The sequence below is a fragment of the Microtus oregoni genome, unplaced genomic scaffold, assembly GCF_018167655.1.
Source record: "Microtus oregoni isolate MIOR12 unplaced genomic scaffold, Mior012 000036F_ref0000092, whole genome shotgun sequence".
NCBI classification, from domain to species: domain Eukaryota; kingdom Metazoa; phylum Chordata; class Mammalia; order Rodentia; family Cricetidae; genus Microtus; species Microtus oregoni.
Window position 1 is genome coordinate 4,275,920 of NW_024543095.1, and position 25,581 is coordinate 4,301,500.

Sequence of the window (25,581 nt, forward strand, 5' to 3'; positions counted from 1 at the left end):
TTGTGTTACATTTGTTTAAACTCTATAACTGTGTTACTTTGCCTCTCTAAAACACCTGATTTAACTAATAAAGAGCTGAATGACCGATAGCTGGACAGGAGAGAGAAATAGGCAGGGATGACTGGCAGGGAGAATAAATAGAAGAAAGGGAGAAGGATGCTGGGGGCCAGGCACAGAATAAGAAGGAAAGAAAAGATCTACAGACCTAGAGAAAGGTAAAAGCCCAGAGGCAAAAGATAGATGGGATAATTTAAGTTAAGAAAAGCTGGCTAGAAACAAGCCACGCTAAGGCCGGGCATTTATATGTAATAAATCTCCATGTATTTATTGGGAGGCTGAGTGGTGAGCCCCCAAAGAGCAAAAGAGAAAAGACTAAAAAACAAACAACGACAACAACTTGTCCACCATTCTAGTGTCTGATGAGAAGCCCAGTGGTCAGCTGTCAGGGGTCAGTGGATGCATCTTGTCATAGTCGTACAGGTGTACTTAATCCAGTCTTTCAAAGTGTTCAGAGCTCAGCTCGAGACATGATTAGACACATAAATATTGGTGCTCTTTGTTGTGTAAAAGCAGCTTGTATGCAGGTTTATGTTTATATTTATTTGTGCACTCATTTATTTATTTGACATAGGGCTTCTCTATGTAGCCAAAGCTGGTTTCAAACTCATACTCTTCCTGCTGCAGCTTCCTAAGTGCTGGGATTACAGATGTGCCCATCACGCCTGACCAGGTTATACTTTTGTTTCATGTGTATAGATGTGCCTATTATAGGACACGAGCTGGAACATATTAACTGGGTCTTAATGCTTTCCCTTTGGCAAGAGGCAAGAGCATGGTTTCTTTTTTGAGTTTGCTTTTTCTCATCTATCTTTTCTTTTCTTTTTTTTAAAAAATATTTATTTATTTATTATGTATACAATATTCTGTCTGTGTGTATGCCTGCAGGCCAGAAGAGGGCATCAGACCTCATTACAGATGGTTATGAGCCACCATGTGGTTGCCAGGAATTGAATTCAGGACCTTTGGAAGAGCAGGCAATGCTCTTAACCTCTGAGCCATCTCTCCAGCCCCTCATCTATGTTTTCTATCAGCAACAGGCACAACTTTTAAAATAAGGGCAAAGTTCAAAATATCAAGGCAGACAATGTGATCTGCTCTACAGGTATGGCACAGAAGACGAGGGGCCAGAGCAGACAGTAATTGGGTCATAGGGACTGGCAAGGAAGATTTGGCAGGGAAGCCATGTCCAAAGCTTCCTGTATTTTTAGGGTGGGTGAGAAATGGCGAGGCTTGGAGTATGGAGATGGGAGAGAGGAAGGGCAGGGCGGAGGAACAGAGGCATTGGGTTTATCAGGGACAGCAAGGCCTCTTAGAGTTGGATTTTAGAGGAAGTAGGATGAGTAAAAATGACGTCTTCTGGACTTAAAATTAGAAGCTCAACTCAAGAGGTCTGTGTGCTGCTTTGATTTTGTCCTGAGGACAATGGGAGGCCATAGGCCAACCACATCTCTTTTGGTAGGTCCTCCCACAGATGGGTTCTGACTAATGAGTGTTTGAACACACACACACACACACACACACACACACACACACACACACACCATGCACCATGGCAATTCTAGACACTGCCCATGCTATCCTCTTTTCTCCGGCCTTCTAGAACATTCCTCACCCTGCCCCTCTGGCAGCATTGCAGCCTTTGTTTGCGTGTACGTCTCTCTAAGTAAAACGTGAGGTGACTTTGGGGGATGGGCTGATGCTCCCCATCATTTCATACCCCAGGGTGGGACACCCAATACGTATTTGCTCAGCTGGGTTAGATAAGAGCGTTAGTCATGTCATAGAGAGTGTGACCGTACTTGGCAGTGGATGAGGCGACTCCACAGTCTTGCAAACTCATACTGATCCAGTCGCCCGTTCACCTTCAGCTGGAGGAGTAGTTAAGCGCCAAACAGTCCAGAGGGTGGTGGAGAAGGGGAGCTGTTTGCTCCAGCAGCAAAGCCAGAGCCGCGTCATCTTTCAGCTAGTAACCCTGTGCCATGTTGGCCCCAGGCCAGCTGGCTCCCGCTCTGTCTCAAGGTGACCTGGTTTAGATTTGTTTTTACTAAATAAAATGCATTGTTAAAAAGGAAGGCACCCTGAGAAAGAGGCATCAGTTTCAGTTGTAACCAGCAGGTGCGAGGGGCCCCCACCCCCACCACAGCATAACCTTCACCAGTTGGGCTGGGTTCTCTGGCAGGAGAGGCTGGGGAGGAGCATGCAGGGGGCTTGCAAGTCAGATGTAGTGTGGATGGGTAAATGTGCTGTCGCTGGGCGGTGTGTGTAACCGGGATGCTTCCTATGTATTCCTATGAACTGCTTCCCCTTATAGTAAGCAACGAATGCAGGAGAACTAATTGAATTATGAGAGCTAGCACCCTGCCCTAGCACTCAAACCCAGGGGAGGCCCCATGTGCACTGTCCCAGTACAAAACATAGGTCATTTCTAGCCCTTTCTTTTCTTCCCCCGGCTAGGTGCCCTAGCCACAGGGCTGCAAGGGCCATTTGGATTCCTCTGTGTCTCCGGGTGACTCCAGACCACAGTCAGCTAAGACAGGACTGATTTATGATTCCATCAAGAAGCCTTCTTGTTCTACAATAGCTGGCTTCGCATTCACACTCGAGCCTTGTTAACAGTGTGAGGGGGGTGATCTGTCTGTCTCTAGAGACAGCCACAGCCTGGGCAGAAGCTGCCAGGCTTGGGATCCATCCTACATGGCCAGTGTCTCTCGGGCCTGGGTAGAGACAGCGGTTGGGTAGGGGAGAAAGTCCCCTTGGGGAGGGTGTTAAGGTGAGAGTTAAGCAATTATACTTTGATTCCTGGCCCTGTTCCTTGTGGCCGTGGAACTGGGCTAGCCACTGAATTGGCTCAAGGCTATTGTCTACACGTGCAAAAATGCCATGTGGGCCACAAGGGGGCGCCACTGTCGTGCACTGCAGACTAAGGAGGTCTGAGAGTTTTCAGTGGTTATCTTTTTAAATTGGGGGCCTTCTGAGTAAGGAACCCAAACAGCAAAGATTTCTCCAGTGTTGAAGGAAAGGGCAAAGGGAAAATAGTTCCAACTGGAGTATGAAGTACAGGAGGAGGTTAGAACAGAAAGCTTGGAAGCTAAAACTTCTATTTCAAATCCCTGTGTAGTTTCAACTAGCTGTGGAAGCAGGGCAAAAGTACTTGACCTCTGCGGCCTCCGTGTCCTTCATTGTTGAATGGAATAACAGCTGTTGAACCCTAAGGGCTGCTGCAAGCGTTATAAACGCACTTCCTTAGGAGTCCCAGCAGTCTGCTCAGTAGTGACCATGGCTGCCACGATGAGCTAGATTCTAGAGTAAGTCGGGAGAACAGGCACAGGATCTATGTGATACCTATGACTAGAAGCCCAGGGAAGCCCTCAGGCCAGGCGGGTTCCTAGGGTTGCAGGAGGGGGTGACTGCAAAGGATACATCCATCAGAGCCACGATGCTTTGGCACTGGTCCAAGGAGAAAGTGTCCCCTGGAGACCCTGAGGAAAGAGAGGAAGTGCCATTGAGCGTGGCAACCTGGGAGACAGGGCTGGAGCCAGCAGGACTCTGAGCTGACATACCTGTCAGGAACTCTTGGTTAAGAAGTTTCTGCAGTTGGGTGGCATCAATGTCCAGCCCCTGGTCCAAAACAGGAGAAAAATGGGCGTGAGATGGGAATCAGGAGCCAAGGGATAAATCCACCTGACTCAGGAGCTGTTCTCTGAGTTCTAAGCCCCTCCTTTCCACAGCATGTCTACCTGTTCTTTGTCCCAGGCCTGCCCTGGGTTCTGGCCCTGCTGATAACGAACTCCCTGACATCCGTCTTGGCACTGGACTCCTGGTGTGGGCTCTGTCACGCTGCTCCCCTCCATCTATTATTAGACAGAAAGCATGCTTCTTCCTCCCCTTCTCACTGCGGCTGGCGCTAGCAGATCCCCCCCCCGCCCCCAGGAGGCCTATGGCAAGCATTGAGGTGTGTTCTCCACTTCCAGAGGGACTGTGAGAAGATGTGATGCCTTCCAGTGTGCATGCGTGTGATAATAGGAACTAAACATGCCCAAAAGCCTAGGCACTAGAAACTGCTACCATGGCACCTTCCTTGGTCTTCCGGGTACTGAGGCTTTTGCTAGATTAACAGCAGAAAGCAGCTGAAGTGGTGGGTAAGCAGGGTGTTTTCTAGGCCTGATCTCAGGAGGAGGTCGTGACACTAGCCCTTCCCTGAAGACAGGCACTGGGTAGTCTGGTGGGCAGTGTCCTTGACAACTATTTTACAGAGAAGCATGGCTGCTGTACTTGGGGGAGGCAGCGCTAAAGTAAGGTTTCTCCATGGTTAGACCTGGAGAGCTGCGTTCCATGGCTCAGAATGTGCCTCCAAGGGGTCTCCTGAGACCAGCCCCTCACAGATAACTGCCCTCACAGCCCCCACACACTGTCCCTTTCTCCTCTTAGGGTTGGCGGTTTTGCCTGCCCTGAAAGCAGAAGTCCCATACCCTGTCCTTGTAAGGCCTCACAGCAAGAAGCACAAGCCTCTAAGATGCCAGTGCCTCATGCTGGTCCTCAGGCCTTCTTCTAACCTCATAGTTTGGGAATATCAGGGAAACTGGGTTTATGCGCCCAACATCAATCGAGTTTTGTTTTTTTTTCCCCCAAGAATCTTGCACAGAAGTTGGTATGCTAAGGAGGGACTTGCCTTCATGGGATTGCCCACTAACTGACAAACTGAACAGAGCATGGACCCCATCTGCTTCCTCCTCCATGTTACCCACCTAGGGCCCGCTCGGACCAGGACTCTACATTCTGTCACTCCACTGGGAGCATTGGAAAAACCGATGGCAGGGATGGCGATGGTGGTTGCTCAGACAAGCTCCCCGAGAATCGCATGTATGAGCTATGGGACCCTCAAAGGTTGGGGCTGGGGAACTGACAAAGCGTAGTGAACTAGATGCTTGGGGAAGGTCCTGGGAGTTTGGAAAATGCTTGCCAATTGAGTTCACAGAGGATGGTGGTTAGGTTTGCTCTGTCGAATCTAGAGCTCAAATGCATGATCCCTTTCCGACAGGCAGGCCTAGTTATACCATCCCCACTGCCGTGGTTAACGAAAGCAACTCGCAGCAACGGAGGCTGGTAAATGACTGTGCTAATAGAGCTGGTTACGCCAGAGGGAGATGTCACGGGGTAAGCGACAACATGTGCACGAGAAATGCTTCGCTTAAAGATGTCTTGGGCGGCCACAACCTCCGAGCATAGCTTGCTTGTTGTACAGGATGCTGCCAGGGTGCCTTGCCTACCTATGAGGATACTGTATTGGTGTCTTATTCTAATTCCAACCAATGCCCAATACCAGCTGCAGCCACTCTAGGGGGAGCCAAACGTTTGGCCATCTCTTGGGAAAGTCCTGATTAGGGAGTCAGTACCATCCTGTCATACGACAAATTTATATTTTTATTTTAGAGGTACAGGTACATGGGCCTGCGTGGAAATGTACCACCTGCCCTGGAAAAGCTTGGTCTCAGGTATCCTAATCAGGTCCCGCTGACCACTTCAGAGCAGCTAATCCAAGCTTGGGTGTCTGCTCCAGAGGAACTAATCTGTCTTAATTCAACCTGACAGAAATGATTGAGCACCTCCTCTGGGCCAAGGACGGTGATCGGCGCTTGGGGACGAGGAACGCATATGAAGTCGCCTCTGCCTTTGGGAATTCACAGACAGGGCGCAGTGGTCTTCTGGGTCAGTCTTGCCTCAGTGAGAGCTGGCCTGCATGCTGGGTAAGCACTGAGGGACGGCTCTTTGTGGGACTCACCCCTCATTCCAGCCACACTCTTATCTGTAAACCCCCCTCCTTTGCCCGTGGGTCCAACCTGTGCCCGAGATACCGCCATGCCGTTAGCCCTCCAATTACAGAAGCACGGGATGGCATCCTTCCTTCCTTCCCCAGCCTCTGCTAGGCTCACGATACACAAAATCATCTATATCATTTTCTGCTTCCCACACCGAAACAGTTATTAATGGTAAAAGGCCCATCCCACGGAGCCACTGGCAGCTCTTTTATCCTGAGGAGTCAAGGAGTTCTTTATAACAGTTTATTAAACCATTAGGAAAGCCCCATGTGCACATAGGTGGCTTGGCAGGAAGAGAGCTTTAAGGGCTTTCTGAAGCTGGCCAGCTCCCGGGAGGAACAATGCCAGGTTTGGTGGTGGTGGTGGGGGGGTGATGGCTGAGCCAGAGAAAGATTTCAAGGGCTGCTGCCAACTGCTTGTCTAAAGGCTTAAGCCACACTATATCCCTCACACACAGTCCCTAATTGTCCTCTCCCTTCCTAAGCTCTCTGTTTCAATGGGATTCCACCCTCCTGGGGACATCACTTGTCCTACAGCTTGGCCGTCAGAGCCTCTGGGGCTGGTCCAAGGATAGAAAGCGGCTGACATGGTCAAGTCCTTTTCACTCCGTGCATTCTGACAAGCAATTGGAGATGGCTCTGTCCCTGGAGTCCCTCCCCCACCCACTCTCCTGGTGAGTAAGGTCCATGGGTGTTAGACAACATACCTGATCCACGTATCTGTAGAAAATGCTGTTTTGGGATTCATTTTCTTCTAAAAGACTTCCCTGGAGCAAAAGGAAAATTGTTACGTCAAATTTCCGGGGAAGAGGCCACTCATGTGGTGTTGTAGCTTTGTTTCAGTAAGAGCGGGCCTGGTTGAAGGGTATAATTAGCCTCACCCGAATCTAAGATAGATTCTTCACCTGATGGTTGTAGGGGTCGGGGAAATCAGACTTGAAGGGGGTTTGAAAAGTAAAGTTTGCTAGAAGGAAGATATTTGAATCCAGTCTGGTCTTGCGGGGGCTGGTCTTCTCTTCTGCCCTGTTCCTTAGAGCTACCAGAAGCCTACCATTTTCACTGGTCAATAGCAAGGGCGGAAAGGAGAAAGAAGCTCTTGGCGAGATGCTAATAAGGACAGCAAAAAGGGCTTGCACACCTACCTTAAGGGCTCTTAAGTTGAAACTGCCGTTCAGATTCCTAGAAAATCAGGGGAAGAGTGAGACAAAAAATGACCCATACTGTATTCCCAGGAGTCTACTGGGAGGGCACCCAAAGGCACCTAACATCTCCAGTGAGGGTGAGCAGAAGGCAGTCATGGAAGGAGTCACGATGATCACATGTTCATTTGAGGTGGGCATGGTCTGGTTTTCTAGCCACTGACTTGTTCATCCTCAGATGCTCACGGACAGTGATTTCTATTGCCAGGATGCAGAAGACCCTTAACTCATCCTCCATCTTGAATTGGCAATGATGGCTACCTTTACATGTCCACTGTCAAGACCTCTCTAACTCCTGCCTCAGGCTCAAAGGGACAGGACTCCCAGTCTTGACCCATGATTTAACATTTAAGACGCTGTAGAATCAGAATTTGCTTTTCAGGTCACTCTGACTTTCTGGTCTGCCCCACGTTCTGGCCGCATTTCAGACAAGTGAATCTAACTCATGGTACGATCTTCCCATGCATATGACTAACCGAACTTACTCACTAAGCTCTGGACTCTGCTATGTCTGCTTCTTCTCAGGATCTTTCTACACGCATGCTCTTCTCTTGAAGTTACTAATGTCTGTTTACCTCCAAGGACCAACTCAAGTGCCATTGTCTCTGAGAAGCCCTTTCCAGTCCCTAGGGACAGAAGCAGTTCCTCCACTCTCTCCTTTCATGCAGTTTTACATTGCCGTTGGGGTCAAGTTTTAGGTTCATGAACATTCTCATTTCCCACTGTAGGGAGTGTCTCAAGAGCAAGGCTCATACAGTGTCCTTGGCACACCACGTTCTGCATGTGACACTAACACTCAGGACCCCCGGGCTCTATACCTGTCCTTGTCTGGCATTTTGAGGAATATTCGGAGCAGGAACTCGACTTCTTTGTGGTGTGCCGTGGGAACCACTACATAGGTCCCGGGGCTCAGATGAAATGACTTGGTGAAGTTGCACTTGGAGACATAGTCTATGCCCTGGGCAGCGTTTCTAAATGGGGAGAAAAATGCAGGTGGCAGTCTTTCCTGGAACTTCTGGAACTAGAAGAAACAAGATTATTGTGAGGAAGCTCTTCCCGTGCATGAAACCTGGCTCCAGGGGCAGACCGCTGCCTTCTAGACCCTTCTCTGCTCACCTGACCAGCATTTACGAGTTCTGGGGAAGGAGTCAGCGATGACTCCGATCCAAAACTAAACAACAAACAAACAAACAAAAACGCCAATAGTAGCTTATAGACCAGGTGAATCCCACCTGTAGTCTGTGGGGCACATGGATCCCCAGGACATCCCAAGAGAGCCAGCGATGTGGCTCAACACTTTCGTAGATGATAAAAATCAAGCCGTGATGTCAGAAGGTTGGACTTGACAGATTCCAGACGCTACAGTGGATGCACAAAAATCTGGCAGGTAATTTTATCTCACTAATCTAATGGCATCCTGGGGTTCTGGTTTTCTTTCTTATTTATGTGCAAAGAAGATATGGAAATGAGTGACAGTATTCCAGTGTTGAGTTCCTTCTGGGGTCCCCAGAGTTGGTCTCCTCTAAGCCTTTATCACATGCTCTGGGCTGCCATAGGACTGCAGGGTTGAATTTTCTTCTCTCCCTCTCTTTCATCTCTTCAGCAGAGCCTCGGGATTCCTTCTCATTGAAAAATAATGGGTCTCAATCATTTTCCTTTTATTTCAAATTTTCTTACAGATATAACAATAAATATAGCGCAATTCCTATTACCAGATGTCACATACATATTATATAATAAAAAACCCCTTACTAAACAAATTTTCCTACAACATGTGAGCATGGTGATTCCATTTAGAATGGTTATACACCATGAAATGGTTATTGATGGACTCTGCCCTGGGGGACGAGCAGAGGGAATGCAGAAGTTTCTGTCCGGGGATAGAGATAAGACTAGGCTAGGCAAGAGGTAGGCCACTGTTCCAGGTTATAGAAGAGGGCAGGGGGACCCTCCAAGGCAGTTTTGCTGTTCTTCACAGCAGCCCTTGCAGGTTTGGGGACCTGGTCTTCCTAGGTCCTTTGATGGAAGTAATGGATGATAGGGCCAGTCTACCAAAAGGGCAGCTCTGCATCCCCGTTCAGAGAGTGGACTTGCTCTGTGGCAGTGAGAAGTTTGACTAGGGAGTAATAGGAGACCTTGGTGTAGTGTGCAGAGGAGCCTGCTTCATGCGAATTCTTGGCCGGGAAGGTACAGAACTAGCCCTGTTATTCTTCTGGTGGGGCTTGTACCCTTTTCTCACCGAAGTTCCCACTGTGTTCTGTGTCCCCCAGCTCATGGAACTGGAACTCTGATCCATTCTATCCACTGAAGACATGCCCACAGAACCCTTTGAGGTGTCCTTCTATGGCTGGGGTACCAGGAACCAGAGTTAGATTCTCAGCCTTAGCTTTGTGGCTGGGCTGTGGCTAAGGGACACATCTTTCTCTGCTGCCAAGAAGAGGGGATGATGCATGGGCCAGGGCCAAGATGTGGTCATAGCCTGCAAATCATAACAGTGCCCCACCCCAAGGCTGTTACAAGGTCCCAAGAAGTAGACAGTGTCTAAAGTACTATCTCCCACAGCTCCAAAATACAAAAAGTTGGCACGGTTTGTGTCTGTGAGGTCAGGCCCTCTAAAGTCCATTGTCCCTATAGCCTTCAGATCTTTTATCAATACATGACCAGGTCAGGTTATTGGATAAAGAAGACATCCTTTTTCTCATGAGGAGAGGTAGAGGGTATGCCTTGAAGCTCTATGTAGTCAGCAAGCATCAGCTTGTGGTAGATTTGGGGACTAGTTTAGGAGTCTAAGGTCCTCCCTGGGTACCCCTTACTACTGCCCTCATTTAAATGGACAGGAACCTGCTGCACCAAGCTTCTCTATGAGGACCAAATGCTTCAGGATATTTGCACAGTTGCAGCCCCTCATGGATGTTAAAGAGAGAATCCTAGTGGGGTCTAGTCTATATACCAAGATGACAAATCCTACCCTAGTTTGTTGAGCTGTTTGGAAACACTAAGCAGACAACTGATTCAACATACAACAAGAGCGGATTTGTGGACTTGGGAGACACATGTGGAGACCCCAGTGTGGGGAGAGGCAAAATAGTTTACCAAGGGACAGCGTCAGAAGTCAGTGAGGACAGCAGGGAGCCATACCTGGGAGTCTACCTGTGGAAGAGAGGGAAAAAGGCTTCAGGAAGACACAACGGAAAGACAACTGGGTCTTTCATCCTGGCTCAGGGCAAATGCTACTCTTGTATGGCCAGTCTGTCTGACATACAGAATATGTGTCAGGCATGGGGATAGATGGGTGCCCAGGGTTGTGGAAAAGGAAACCTACCCTGTTGTAGGGAGCAGCAAAGGGTAGGAAACTAAAGAAGAAAGAATATACCCAAGAGGATGCAGCATGCCCTTTATGTATTATGGGAAGACATGGTTATTATTCATAGTTATGATGGTAATATAGGAGGAAGGGGGAGGACACCACTGGCAGGACCAGAGATAAGACATAATCTCAGTGAAGTGCAGATATCCCAAAGTCAGGTACAAATCCCTCAATATAGAGCCCACCAAAGAGAAGTCAACTTTGACCTCCCCAACTGTAAAGATGATAGGTGTTTGTTCTGTGGATGCTCCCCTCCCCCGTAGGGAGTGTGTGTGTGTGTGTGTGTGCATGTGGGATGCGGGGCGGTTATGTTCTGCTCTTTCCATCTGGTAGAAGGAAACACCAAGGACAGCGTTCTGTTTTTATGACCCGCTGCAATTTTCAAAGTCTTTTTGTGTGACAAGCTAGCTGTTCAGCGCAGTTCTTTGAGCAGATGCCTGGGTCCTGTTCCACATGTGAGAAAAGGAAGGTGAGACAGCGAGCTGGGAACAGGGCGAGCTGCATGCTTTCCTTTGCAGAGCAGCCCCACCCACTTCCCATTAAGCACCGTCCTTCCCAGTTCGTCTGGGTTGGTATTCCTTTCTAGTGGGAGCTGGGGTTCTATACATGCAGACTAACACTTTGTGGGTGTGATTAGAGCTAGTTTAGCCATAGATACTGAGAGGGAGGTGTCAAACCCTGGCCTGTGGGAGAGCCTTTGGGGAATGAGGATGAAATAGCAATTACTCTTATCATTTTTCTATCTTTTTTTCGATTTATTTACTATGTATACAACATTCTGCGTGTATGCCTATAGGCCAGAAAAAAAAAATACCAGATCTCATTATAGATGACTGTGAGCCACCATGTGGTTGCTGGGAATTGAACCCAGGACCTTTGGAAGAGCAGTCAGTGCTCTTAACCTCTGAGCCATCTCTCCAGCCCCTCTTATCACTTTTCTTTGTCTTGACTTTTTCCTGCTTGTTCACACACCACTGGTATCCAGTCGATGTAAGACAGCTGCCAGGGAGGGGGTGAGCTACAGGCTCACACTAAGCCTGGAACCCCGTTTCAGCTGCGTCAGCATTATTATCAGCCCTAGGGACTCCCATAAGCCTGGATGCTGGCAAACTCATTGTTTCTGGCTGAAATGCAAAAAACAAAGTTTTTTTCTTAAGATGAAAAAAATGTATATGAATGAGTGTTTGCCAGCATATATGGCTAAGTGCCATGTGTATGCCCAGTGCCCAAGAAGGAAGAAAGCATTAAAAGGCCTGGCACTGGAGTTACAGACAGTTGTGAGTTACCATGTGGGTACTAGGAACCCAACCTAGTTCCTCTACAAGAGAAGCAAGCACTCTTAACCACCAAGCAATCTCTCCAGTCCCCAAAAATTCTTATGATGAGAGCTAGACTGGCTTTTGGCCTTTAACTCAACAGGATCCTGGGAGGACCATTGAGACCTCAGGACGCCCTTGGAAGCCTCTGATCTGCATGCACCTTTGTTAAGTGTCAGCTGAGAGATGATGCATCTCTGTACAAAGGAGAGAAAGGTGGAGTTGATTACAACCTCACGATAGCTCCTGAACCATAAGCATGCTTGCCCATTGGTTGTGGGTGGAATCATTGAGAAAAAGCTCAAAACGTAGGCGAGAGCTGAACAAGATAGCGCCACAGCTAGACAGGATCCTACAGACTGGCCTATATGGCTACTTCCAAGAGACTGATTGTAAATTACACCTGCTTCTTCCTACCTCTTCTGTTTAATTCTTCAATAGTCAAGAATCGGCATGAGCCGGTGTATGTGTATGGTGAGGTGATTGGAATGGAGATAAGAGGGACACCCAAGTGGAAACACCCAGGTCACAAATCTCCTTCTGCACCCAAAGCCTGGAGCCAGGGATATTTGGCTCTTTTTAGGTACTACAGCAAAAACACACATGTTTCCTCCCACCAGAGTGGAGGCAAGTGCTGGATGGCGATTCAAAGGATGCCTGTGTATTATTGCATCCTTAGAAGATGCCCTTTGCTAGTCTCGGCAGGCCTGAGGCAACTCAAGTACTGTGCTGAATCCCAGCAACCTCTTCTGTAGGGGCTTCGACTCTTGAAGACTTAAGTAAAAGGGGTAGGGATAAGCAAGAGTTCTGAACTGTGGTCAGAGAGTAGAGCCCAACAGGCTCTCTTCCAAGGCCAGAATCCTTGTTTCTCTTGTTGTTCTGGGTACCGTGAGAAAAGCAAGGAAGCTCTGCTGAGAACCCTGGGCCTGAGCCTATAGGTGCTGTGATCAAACATGACCCATCACTTCCAGCTGCTGGAAAGATGATGGTTCTTCTCTGAGCCCAGATTTCATATCTATGAAAGTGGGAATATCCATGGTTTTGAGACACGAAATGAGAAGCCATTTGTGACTCTGCAATGCCACATCCATGAGGCCTTCTCACCAGCAAGAGCCACAGCTGTTAGCGGGACAGTTCCCCATGAGCAGAGGAGGCAGGAGATATGTCTGGCCACAAATGGACTGAGACTCATGTTTTTGAAATTTGCTTTGTCTCAAGGAGCAACTGGAGTTGTTTGGGAGACTACTCCCATCTCTTGCTCAGTGTGTCAATAGACTTCTGAGCTCTGTGGTACTCATTCAAGGTGACAGGTGTGTCTAACTGCAGGCTTGAAGGGCATTTGGTGCCCAGCTTCACCCTTAACTCTGGCATGTCATTTCACACCCCTGTGCCATTGTTTCTTCAACTCTAGTGGGGGAGGGACCACTGGCATCACAGGGATTCAGTGTCTTACTTGTACCATGAGGCTGCAGGATGGAGGACTTGAGAATCCCTCACTCTTCCTTGGGGATGCTTTGAATTTCTTGGGAGAAGAGATAGCCAAGCCATTAGGTTTTCTTTTTTCTTTGTAGCTTTTTTTCTTTTAATTAAGTTTCTATTTATCTATTGTGTGTGTGTGTGTTTGTGTGTGTGCGCATAAGCATGTGTGCTGGCATGGGGCAGGTGATGAAGCTGGTTGTAATGCAGAGGAGGAGAGGACTCTGGGATGAAGGGAAAACCTGACTTTGAATGAGCAGCCAAACAGGGCTTGATTGTCGACCACCGAGCTGTAGCTGGGCTTTGGTCTAGACACAAGAGGACAAAGAATTCACCTATTGGATTTAGGTGTGTATGTGTGTTTAATTTTAATCAATGATTTTCAAAAATAACATAAGGAAGTTCCTCTAAGGAACTTGTTAAAATGCAGACCATTAGACTTTGCACCTAAGATTCTGATTCAGGGGGTCAGGGACTGTCTCAAGAATCTGCGTAATTAGAGACTCTGGTCTTGGACTTGAACACTTCTTGTGGTCCAGGAAGGCATATCTCTGAAGCACACCTGGGAAAGCTGTACCACACGAGTGGCACATGGTCACGAGGCTGGAGGGGTAGCTCAGGGTTGAGAGCAAATGCTGCTTTTGCAGAGTTCTCTTCCCAGCATCTGCATAGTGCAGCTCCCAACTGCTTGGAACCCGAGCTCCAGAGGGATCCGGCCCTCTTCTAGACTCCATGGCTATCTGAACTCACATGCGTACATACCCCCACACACATACATAACAGAAAACTATTTAAAAATAGTCAAGTCTAATTCTCCTGTGGTTTAAATTTTTTTTCTTAAAAATTTAGAGCTGGAAACATGCATGCTACAGAGCCTCTGGGCTTTTGTTACTAAATCTTCCAGCTCGGCCAATGGCTCTATTTAGCTCCAAGTGTACACAGTATCCATAAAGAGCAAGTCCCCACACAGACTGCATACCTTGAACACCTGGAACTGTAGTGGAAATATATCCTCTTCTGTCTTCAAGCTTTGGGACGTGATTGTGAAGGCCACAACAACATTGTTGCCGTCTGTGGGCTCTTGAACACCAAAGAGATACTGAGTATCCCTCCCATGTCCTCCTGGAAGAGAATGAGCCATTATTAGTGTTCAGAAACACCCCTAAGGGTCCCAGTGCGGTGTTTTATGGAGTTGGATTTTAAGCTCTGTTTGGAAAGCTAAGACCTCGGTCCGCCACAGCCACAGTCAGTAGTTGTGAAACTAAGTTCTTAATATTCTGAACCTCAGTCTCTTTCTGTTATTATCCCTACTTGAGCAAAAATGTCTCCTAAACAATAAATTCAGTCCTGTGTGTGTGTGTGTGTGTGTGTGTGTTTGTGTGTGTGTGCGCGCGCACGCGCACACACACACACACACATGTTTGTGGAGGCCAGAGGCCAACCTCAAGTTTTATTTCTCACATTCTGATCACTGTTTTATTTTGTTCTGTGAGACAGGGTCTCTCAGTGACCCAGAACTTTCCAGCAGGCTAGGCCTAGTTAGTCAGTTAGCCCCAGGGATGTTCCTGTCTTCTCTTCCCCTACTATTGGGATTATAAGAACCCTACAGCATGGCCAGCTCTAAGGGCTATTTATATGTAAAATTACAGAATCTCTAAGTATGCCTGCACTTATTACACTGGCAATAACCATGAGAGCCTTGAATTGCATCAAATCACCAAGCACCCGTGAAGAAAGTAGAAAACGGGTGGTCGGGTAGTTGTTATAGTGCTCTGTATATATAACCCAAGCACACTTATCCAAGACAAAGCAAAAGGAAGGCTCCCATGGAAACTATTAGACTCAAGTGCATGAAGCAGGGCAGGACAGTCAGGATACAGATGAGCAGATATTCTTCAGAAGGCATGGGTCGCCACTCGTGAGCTTTGTACGATGGGTAGGGAGACACAGAAGACGACCATGGTCATGGCCTTCCTATGAGGACTGAATAAGATGCTGATTAAAATGCTCTCAGCAGCGTATAGCAGGCACTCAATCGCCGACTTCCTTCCTTTGCTTCCTTGTAAGGTAGCACTATAATTGGCCTTGCTGCGTATATCTGGTTAGTTCACTAATGCGCGTTGTATCCAGGGGAAAGGGCTTTTGTGGCACTGCTTTGGGAGGTGAATAAGTAAGAATGCCTCAGCAGTTGCACGCAGTCTGCCCGTGGCCTCCTTGAAGACAAGGTTCTCTGAGTGGAGCGACTAGAAGAGCCTGGAGGTCGGAAATGAAGTCCACCTTAAGGTCTGGGGTCATTCAAGGAAACCTTTCTGGACAGGCAAGTGTACACACGCGCTCTTTGCACAGATCCGTGTACAGCCTCTTTAACGAGGATGTACTGTCTCGCACAGACTCTACACCCCAGGAAGAAGTTTCAGCCATCCGTGTCACAAACAGGGAACATGATGGACAGTGAAGGGTCATGTCAGAGGCGCCTGCCACCAGCTAACTCCTCAGCAGGGCAGGACTATTCACCCTGTGTCTGGATGGTGGTCTGTGGGTTCAAGGGAACCAGCGGGGGTTACTATTGATACTTTTTACAGTTATGGAGGCCGAGGACGGAGAAAACAGTGATATTCCCAGGCCCAAAACTAGTGTGTGGAAATGATCATTTAACTAGGCTCCGAATTCCTTTCCCATGCTCTTTCTGCAGCCTTTCCTCCTGGTCTTGGGTGTTTATTGGAGAGCAGAGAGCCAGATTTCTACCCTGGACATGGAGACATGGACAGAACTGAGTAGCAGGACCTGTAGGGTGTGGAAGCCTGGAGAGGTGACCACCCTGCCCACCCCTACTAGCTGCCCCTGTGCCTGGAGAAGCCCTGGTTGTTCCTTGAAGCTAACGCCTTTGCTTTCTTCATCAGGCTAGTGATTTAACCAGATGAAAGAGTCAGAGAAAAGTCTGGGCAGAGCTAGGGTAGACAGCTGCAGGTCTAGCAGAATGACCACCTGCCATGTTTCCTGAGATCACTTGGTTCTTGAACATCATCTGGCGCCATCTTTCATTGGGTGTGACTCCGTGATCCAGGGTGATGGGGATCTGGTTACAGATGAACAGGCATGAGAAGTTCTCCTGGAAATCTTGACATGACATCCTGTGGGAAACAGACACACAGTCCAAGTCACCTCTGGCTATGTCCCTGGGCTTGGCTTTCTCCCACTTCACTGTGTCTCTCCAGTCAGCAGAAGTGTCCAGCTGTTGACTTACCAGAGGCCTCTCCAAAGACCAAGGTTTGTCTCTGGTACATCCAGTGCCATGAGCTTCTGCCCTGAGACTCTCCTCCCAAGACAGAGACACTGGGAAAGCTTTGCCCTTCTATTGACGCTTGTCTCTCTGATTCTTAGTAACACAGACCAAGTGTTACTAACTTTCTTTTGTTATTTCACATGTGCTAAATTCCTTCGGCTTTAATTATTTAAATTTGTTTTCATATGATATATTTTGGCCATGTTCCTACCTCTTCTCCAGATCCTCCGCACTGCCCTACCCACCCAACATCACGTCCTTTCTCGTACTCAAAGAAAAGAACAAAACAAAAAATGAAAATCAAAAAAGACAAACAAAAAACCCCAATAAAACCCAAAACAAACATGCCCCAAACAAGTCTGTTGGTTTACTCCTTCTCAGCCTGGGACGTGCCCTGGAGTGTGGTTGACATGCCCAGTGACACTCCACTGTGAAAACAAACATTCCCTTTCCTGGCAGGTATTAATTGCCAAGAGTTTCTTGGTTAGGGGTGGGACTTTGTCCACTTCCTTTTCTCAGCATTGGGATTTCATCTGGTTTGAACCAGTGTTGAGCTTGTCTATGCTGTCATAGTCAGGTTTTCTATTTCCTTTGTCCTGTTCTCTGGGGAGCACCGGAAGCCCCAGCAGGCTTACTCTAAAGAGCTGTCCTGCTGTTTCTCTTTGTTTTCATTACACATGCTACATCTCACCAAAATATGTCACTGAGTAAACCAGAGACCCCCTCCAAGGAATGGCTATCCTCTCTAAGATGTGCACATGAGGCATAGCATGTGTTTTCAAGACATGGAGTCTTGAATAGTTTCTAGACAAGGACAGTGCTAGCCCTCCCAAGGCCAGGCTGGAAGATTCACCTCCAGTTACTCTTTTGGAAGAGTCTTGCCAAAACAAACTGAAGCTGCTGATCCCCTATATGATGGAAGACAGAGGTGACAATGACGTTTCCAAGTTCAAACCTTTGAGAAACTACCTTTTTACTATCAAAATGTGCAGGAGATCTCAGTGTCTCATCTCCAAGATAACCTTCACACCAAAGAGAGGGGACACAGCTACCTGTCATTCAGAATGGCTACAACACTGATTTCCATGCTCACAAAAGTTTAAGGCAAGCAGTTGGGAGGAAGGGGCTTGGGCAATGAATCCTTCAAATGTCTTTAAAAGAGGGTAAGTACCAAAACTCGCCGTTGTCCTTGTTCTCATACAGCTGGTTTTTCCGCGGGTCTAGGGTTTCCTCCCACTCCTGGGACCTGGTGTGGAGAGAAAGACCACATAGTAAGACCTCTCCCACATCACTGCAAGAGGCCCACAGTGACCTCACCTCACCTGTCCCCTTACGTTAGGCCCACAGTGACCTCACCTCACCTGTCCCCTTACGTTAAACTCTCGATGTCACCTATGAGAGAGAATACCCGACATCTATCCTTTGGGATCTGGCTTTTCCCTCTCAGTGTATTCTCTAGTTCTGTTCATTTTCTTGAAGATAGCATGTTTTCGGTCTTCTTTATGGCGGAACAAAACTCCACTGTGTGTATACCACACTTTGTTTACCAGCGTGTCTTTTGGTAGCTGCCTAGGCCGATTCCATCAACTAACAATGGAGAGGGGAGGGAGGTCATGAGATGGTCATAAAGTGGGGAACTGATCAAAATACATCTTATTTATGTGTAAAGATGCCATAATTTGTATAATTAACGTACACAAATGAACACTACCTCCTATCTTCAACCATGTTCTTCTTCTTCCCCTTACTCCTATTACCAAACTGGAACACAAGAGCCTTTGCTGTCTCTACTAGACAGACATCAAATAGTATTCATTTACAGACTCTGTCTCCTAGACCCATCTCACAGACGGCCTGGTCCCACTCCTCCTTTGGTTACCCCAATTCAGCCTACCATTTCCTCCCTCGTGGACATACAATTGTTCTCCCTGAACAAGCTCCTGCCCACTTTTCCTACTCTCCACGCTGTGACCAAAGTGAGCTCCCCAAAGCAGGAGCTTGATCATGTCACTTCCCTGCTTAAAACATGCTGGTCACCTCCGGTCACCTCCAGTTACTGCCAGGGCAAAGTTCAAACCCCTCAAGAAAACTGTGGCCGCTGCTCCTGCCCCACCCCCATTTTTGAACATCCTGTTCCAGCAATCACAAATGACTTCATTTTCTTAAAGAGGATTACCCCCACCCCCCCTCCCCCACATCCCTTGGCTTTCATCATGATGCTCCCGCATCAGGACCACTCCTATCAATGCTGAACCTCTCAGTATCTGTTCACCTACTGGGTACTCTGCACGAGAAGCCTGGCTAAAGCTCTCTTGCTTCATAGTGACACATGGCACTTTCTTTGGACTCCCATAGAGCTAGACCTCTGCACAGCTATTGTTCTGTTGCTTTTTCTTTCTTTCTCATTTTTAGACTCCAGGTGCCCAGCCAGAGAGCAGTGACTTTACTTTCCATGATACCATCCCAGGGATCTAACAGATGCCATGACACATACTCCATGCAATGACTTCTCTCATTTTTTGCTTAGTTAACTAAACTACAGAGATGATGTGTTCAGGAAGCCAGTTCTGGGCTGTAAAGGGAAAGAGACCCTTCTAGGCACAAGGCAACAGCTGTTCCTCCTTCAGCGTGTGCTTCAAAGCCGAGGCAAGCTCCACAGGCTACAGGCCCCAGAGGCACAACAATTTAATGAGATCTTTCCCACAAAGGAGGCTGAATGGAGAGCCAGGGTCACCTCTGTGTCAGGACAGCAAGGCAGAGACCACCACCCCCGGCTTCCTGATGCTGGCTAGAGCAGTCAGATGTGTTATTGTAAAATGGCAATTTTATAATTAAGCGATAATTACATTTTTCTGCAGTGTGTAAGGGAAAATAAATGTAGTGTAAATCAATACGCTATTGATTCATGTAAGTTTGCCTTTAAGTGTGTGCGACTGAAATTTCAATTATGGCTGAGATTAGACCATCCGGCTCTCACCATCCGTCTCCATTCCTAAGGAGTCTGGGAGAAATCGACCACCTGCATAGAGACAGTGATTATGCGGTCCCCACCACTTCCTTCCAGCCTGGCTCTGGCGAGAGGGGGCTGACACTCAGCCAGGGGACTTGACTCTCGGGGGGGGGGGGGGCTATTGCGCTGCGCACCACTCACTCCTGTATAGGCGCTCCTTCCGTGTTCATTTCCTGTAGGGCTTGAATCCAGGATTCAGGCCCAATATGTCCTCCCTTGCTTCCTCTGCTGTAGCCCAGCAGTTTCCTGCCTAGGAAGAGGGGCCCTATCTAGTTCCTCTTCTGAAGCACACCCTATTCCTTTGCCACAAGGACACCTCCGTGCATGGCCATCTGTCACGCTTTCTCCGAGGGCCTCTTTTCTTCTCTGAGCTCTGATGTCCCTTGTGGCCTTCCCTGGCCATGGAAAACACAAGGGAAATATTCACCATTTCGAGTTTATTCTCTGCCCTCACCCCAGGGAACCTGATGTCAATGGTCCAAAATATCCTTTGGGTCACATTCAACAGTTTGGGGTGCTGGGCATGGAGAGCTGGGGACAACTAGATGTTACTTGGATTTACTTTGGAAAAAGTAAGAGACAATCCAGGTCAGCTTGCACACAGTCTTAGCCACCTGAGAAGCTGAGGTGAAAGGTGGCAAGTTCAAGGCCAGCTTGAGTGATTCAGACCTAGACCAAGCAATAAAGCAGGGCCCTGCCTCGAACAGAAAATCAAGAAGGCTGAGAGCATAGTGAAGTGATTGAGATCTTGCCTGGCATGCATGAGCCCCATGTTTAATCTCCAGAATGGAAGGAAGGAGAGAAATATAGTTTTAAGGATAGAGAGAGGTAAGAGACAAAAAGAAAGGGGTCGTAAGGAAGGCATTGTAAGGCTGTGTTGGTGCTTAGATGCAGGCTTTCCTAGGTTCCTTTCACTTCTCCCATGCTCCAGGGAGCATCAGAGGTTCCAGCCACACTTACTCTACAGACATGTCCTGATGTTTCTCTTCTTCCTTTTATCCTTCCCCTTTGCTTTTTCTTCTCCTCCCTTCTCTTCCCCTCCTTTCCTTCTGTACTTCCCCTTCCCTCCCTCCTTCTTTCCCTCCTTCCCTCCCTTCGTCCCTTCCTTCCTTCCCTTTCTTTTCTTTTTCCTCCTCTTCCTTCCCTATATCACACATTTATCTCACACTATTTGCTAAGTGCCCACCCACGAGGCCAGGGACACACCAGCCCTTGATTCACAGTGAATCAAGGAGTCTTGCCAACTCGGGTGTGGGCAGCTTGTCCAGCAACACTGGCTGTTTGCATGGGGCTTCCGGAACTGTTGTGAAAATCTGCCCTATTGATTTTCACTACTTGTTGGGTCCTGTTCTGTTTCCCTGACACACTGCATTTCCTTTCTGATCGCGCTTCCATCCCTGACTGGCAATGAAGCTGCAGCCACCCGGCTGTGATGCCTGTTACAGGTCTGCACAGATCCTGAGCGGAATGCGGCAGACTCATCCCCACTGGCCACCAAGAGAAGCAAATAAAGTATTGCTGCTCCTCGGTCCTTTCGCCTCCCTTTCAGTCACCAAGGCACTGGGGACTGAGGTGGGAGGAAGAGAAAACAGTGAGAGGGCCAAAAGAAAGACAAATATTGAATGTTCTCTCTCATATGTGGAGACTGGATATTGACTTGTTCATAACAGACAGCAGGGTGCCAGAGGTCAGGCTATGGCAGCTGAGAATAACCATTCCAGCACCTGGATGAAGTTTCTGAGTACCCAGATGCTCATCAGGGTGTTGGAGACGTAGCTACTCAGCAATCCCCATCATGAGTCAAGCATCAGGGGCGAGCATCTGAGTCTGCTCAGTAAAGAGATCACTCAGAGGATAGTCTCAGTTCCTCAGCTCTACCTGGCATGGGGCCTCCTCCACTCTGATCTTGTGGCATCATTGGCATCTGAATCCAAAGAAGCCCTCCAGGAAGGATGCTTTTATTCTTTACTCATCTTTTCCCGAGGAGGAAACATGGCGCCCATCCTGCCTCTTTACCCTCTTTGCTAACCTTGGGTATGTGAGATCTTTTGAAGTTGCTTATTTCTCTTAGGTAATTGTGAGATCTTTTGAGAGACAGCCATTGGGCCTTCCTATTTGTGCATGTATCACGGCACCTGTCTAACCCAGTGCACAGCTTGTCATGTGCACATGACAGGTGTCTAATAGACGCCTGGAAAATGATTCCTGAGAGTGTAAGAACACCCACAGTCATAACCAGTGATGAACTGGCCAGGCCCGCAGTGAAGACTGCAGAGGGCTGACCGGCCCCTGCCCAGATGTTCAGTGAAGAATCCGCCCCTGCCCGTGTTTCCATCACTCATACCCATCTCTCCAGCGCCCCTTCCATTCTGTGTTGCCCCAGGGATTCCAAAGGCGGATGATTTCTTCCCAGCCCTTCTGGTACCGAATCTGTAAGGAAGAACAGAAAAACAACAGTTAGGGATCTCTGGCAAAAGTCAGCAGAGAGCTGAAGTATGAATGCAGCTCCTTTTCTTCTTTTTTCTTTTTTTTTACCTCCCAGGACTAATTTAACTTCTGACCTCATTTGGCTGCAGCCAGGAGAAAAATGAAAAGAAGAAAAAAAAATCAATGTCTCTCTTGCTGCCTGCATGGAGCTGGAATGAGAGAGGGAGAGAGAAGCAGGGGAGGTGGGGATGGGGATGAAAATGATCCTTGTTTTGCACTCAGCCCCTAGCAGGTGCACAGGTAGCTCCATCATGTTGGGTGCTGTCTCTCGGAGCTGGGTGAAGTTAGGTTTAACTGCAGACACCTAGCAGAGGCTGATTCATTCAGCTGTAGGGGAGAGAGCTTTGTGGTCCCCTGCTGCTTCAAATCCCCCTCCCAGAACTCAAATCCATCCTACCTTTCACCCTGTATCTATGCCAGCAGCTTACCACGGCTACGGTACAGTCTTGTTGTGAGTGAGGAGATGTGAACAAGACAAGGATATCCTTGGAGCTGGGATAGCCAAGGCTAGCCTTCCTCATTCCCCATCTTGACCCTGACCAGACACCCCACTCTATGAGAAGGTGGTCTCTTATAGCCTGAATCTTCCTTCATCTTCACCCCTACATCCAACATGCAGGGTTTCCCTTGTGCTGTTGTGTTAGAGGGTAGGGGCTGTGGGAATGATAGCAACAAACAATCTAGCCCACACTTCCGGGAACCCAGAGCCCTCAGCCTGGAGACGGGGACTGAAGCATGACTGAGCTGTAGCTGGGCTATTGATCCTTGCTAATGCTGTCTACAGAGATGGAAGGCCCAGGGAAGGAGGGAGCTGCCCACCGACTTTACGGCAGAGGCGGCAGAGAAACTCAACAGCCTATCATTGGACAAGGAGAAACTGTGCCGAGACCCCAGTGAGGTCTTGCAGAGGAAATAACAGAATCAAAGAGGTAAGTAAACTTTCCCAAGACTACTGAACAAGCAAACGGCAGGCAGAGGGGAGAATTCCAATCGTAGCTGCTGTGGGTCTCTGAAGTCTGGCTCTAAATTTTGGAATTAAAGATGAATAAAGACTCCTTTATGTGGCTGTGAGCTTGGCCTCAGATATAACCCTTGAGTTGCCTTGCTCAGGCCATCATGATCACTCACAGGCAGGCTCTGAAGAACAGCATGTTGCAGAGCCTGGATCGTGGCTTGTGAAAGGTCTTTTTTTATTTTTTTTTTTGTCTCTTTTTAGGTCTGCCCTGTCTCTTACCAGCATGCACTATGAAGTTTGCAGTTCCTCTAGAGGGCAGAGGCTTCTGGCACAAGCCCAGGCTCTCATCCTCTCTGACCTACCCTGAGCCTCCCCTCAGCTGCCAGCATCCGCTGGTACCCACAAGGCAGGGTCACCTTGTTTGCCACAGAACCTAACGAGCGCTCCTTTTGGTGCCCGGTGGAGTCAGGGGCTCAGTTGGGCCTAGGGAGGAGAAGTAGCCAGTGATTCAGAAGGGCTGAGAGCAGGACTAAATGAGGCATGCAGATAAACACTCACCCCTTGGCCCAGGGGAGTTGCCAGCAGAGCTAGGTGCATAATAAAAAAATGCCAATTTCATTTATCTTCCTGTCTATGTCCTGCCTGGAGGGAGGATGAGCAGATTAAAAAGCATACTACATTTACAGGCTGGTTTAATCTTAGCGCTCATGGCTCAGAGTTATAGCCTCAACCCTCTGGAGGGGGAGGGAGTCTCTAGCAAAGTCATATCCCTGAGCCCCTGTGTTCTTTATTACCCTGCCCAGTTGGTAGCTACGTGGGTTGTGGCCAGGGGCGCAGAGGTCACAGTCAAAGCTAAGACCATGGATATGGATGAGAACGGAGTGGCTCATGGCTTTACTGCTCCCAACCGTCCTTTTGACCTTGGCCGGGCTTTTCAGCAAAGGTGTCACTGGACAAGTGGTAACCCAGGATATCTGTCCTAAACAGCAGCTTCTTAGATGTATTTCCTTGAATGAATGCTAGTTCCATTGACTATTAATAGCTCGACTCCAGAAAAAGTGGTTTGGTTGATGAAAAGCAAGAAGCCTTTAAACTGTGAATACACACTGCATCCGAGAGAGGCAGAGATGGGGAGAAGCATTCTCCAGACGTATCCATCAGAACATCTCCTGAAGGTATATTCTGTGATGTGGCATCTGCTCAGAAAAGCAGGGCAGAGTTATCCACGCCATCTAACTTTCTCGCCTGCCATCCCAGGTCAGGCGCTCGGTTCAGACCATGCTCATTCCATGCTCACCACAGATAACCACTGACTCATGACAGCTCTCTTTCTCCAATTCTGTAAGCCATATCAGAATCTTGCCAACATAGAAACCCAGACAGCTTAGTTACCACGGCCACATGAGATAAAATCTACTTGCAACCCTGAGACTTGTCCACAGCTGGGAGAGCAGGGCTGTGGGAAATGGAGTCTCTACACATGGCCAGTGTGATGAGGGTATTGACTGTCCACACCGACAAATCGTGGAAGAGGTTGGGAGAGTCGAACAGAGGGTCTGGCGAACAGTCCTGACAACTGGAGTCTGCAGCCACCATGACCTTGCTCATGAAAATGCCTTCTAGGCTGCTCACTCTATTCTGTAATGGGGGAATAGTGATGTCATCTTCTCCAGGCCAAGGACAAGTGTGTTCATTCGTGCATGCAATTGCATTCATCCACGCGACAAGCATTTATTAGATGCCTACTGTCTTCAAGTATATTGATGCTGATTTACCATTTTGGAGGCAGGCAAGGGACAGCATGAGGTCCCACATGCTGTGAACTAGGACTCGAAACAGTGGGGTAACTGGCTTGAAGCTGGTGGATGGGAGAGACAGATTGGCACAGAAGAGTTTGAGAAGGCTCCCGAGGGTACTTGGCACTCTGCATTCCTTAGTTTACTGGCACCCGTGAGAGATCTGCCCTGGAGTTTGGAAGTCTGTCTCTTCGGTGACAGAAGCCGTGTTTGACTTCTAGAGGAGTGGGACATACAGTGACAGAGAGTGCTGGGGGAAACCCTTGAGAAGTCCTTGTACAGCTGGTTGGTGACTGCCAATGCGAACTGGGGAGGCCAGGCGCCAGGCAGCTAGGCCAAAGCTAGCCGTCTCTGTGACTCTCAGACAGAGCCCTCTCCCGTCCGCTCTCAGCTTCTTCATTTCAGAATGGAGGAAGCTGGACTTCCAGAGCATTTTCTAGATGGATCATACTTTATCCAGAAGCCACACATATTTTTGTTCATTTGCAGTCAGTTCTATAGACCGCCCTCTTTCTCGTGGAGTCAAGTTGCACTTGAATAGATAGGTACGGCCACAAAGTGCACTTCCCAGCCTCCTTTGGGTCACTGTATGGCTGGGGGATTAAATGCAGGCTAATGGACTGTGGGAACCCGTGGGTGGATCTCTTTTCTCTTTCTTGTCCACTATGAGGAGCAAAGGGTGGTCCCTGACCTCTCCCTTTCTCCAAGCTAGAAGACAAGGGCACCATGTATCTTGAACTTAGAGATAGGATCCCATGCTCTGGATGTCAGAGTTACCCACTGTGGTGGTTTCAAGGAGAATAGCCCCCACAGGCTC

At 48.3% G+C, this 25,581-nt stretch overlaps 1 protein-coding gene across 1 annotated transcript in view; it reads right to left on the bottom strand.

Moving 5' to 3' along the window:
- LOC121433066 (calpain-13-like) overlaps window positions 1-25,581 on the bottom strand; it is an 86,886-nt gene that overhangs the window by 14,918 nt on the left and 46,387 nt on the right. The window contains exons 8-18 of the mRNA XM_041631304.1: window positions 21,871-21,956; window positions 17,688-17,762; window positions 16,219-16,364; window positions 14,213-14,355; window positions 10,213-10,224; window positions 7,893-8,095; window positions 7,018-7,054; window positions 6,583-6,642; window positions 3,621-3,678; window positions 3,481-3,539; window positions 1,860-1,928 (exon numbers count right to left, since the gene is read on the bottom strand). Of these exons, the coding sequence (XP_041487238.1) occupies window positions 1,860-1,928; window positions 3,481-3,539; window positions 3,621-3,678; window positions 6,583-6,642; window positions 7,018-7,054; window positions 7,893-8,095; window positions 10,213-10,224; window positions 14,213-14,355; window positions 16,219-16,364; window positions 17,688-17,762; window positions 21,871-21,956 (948 nt within the window). The remainder of the gene's footprint in view (window positions 1-1,859; window positions 1,929-3,480; window positions 3,540-3,620; window positions 3,679-6,582; window positions 6,643-7,017; window positions 7,055-7,892; window positions 8,096-10,212; window positions 10,225-14,212; window positions 14,356-16,218; window positions 16,365-17,687; window positions 17,763-21,870; window positions 21,957-25,581) is intronic.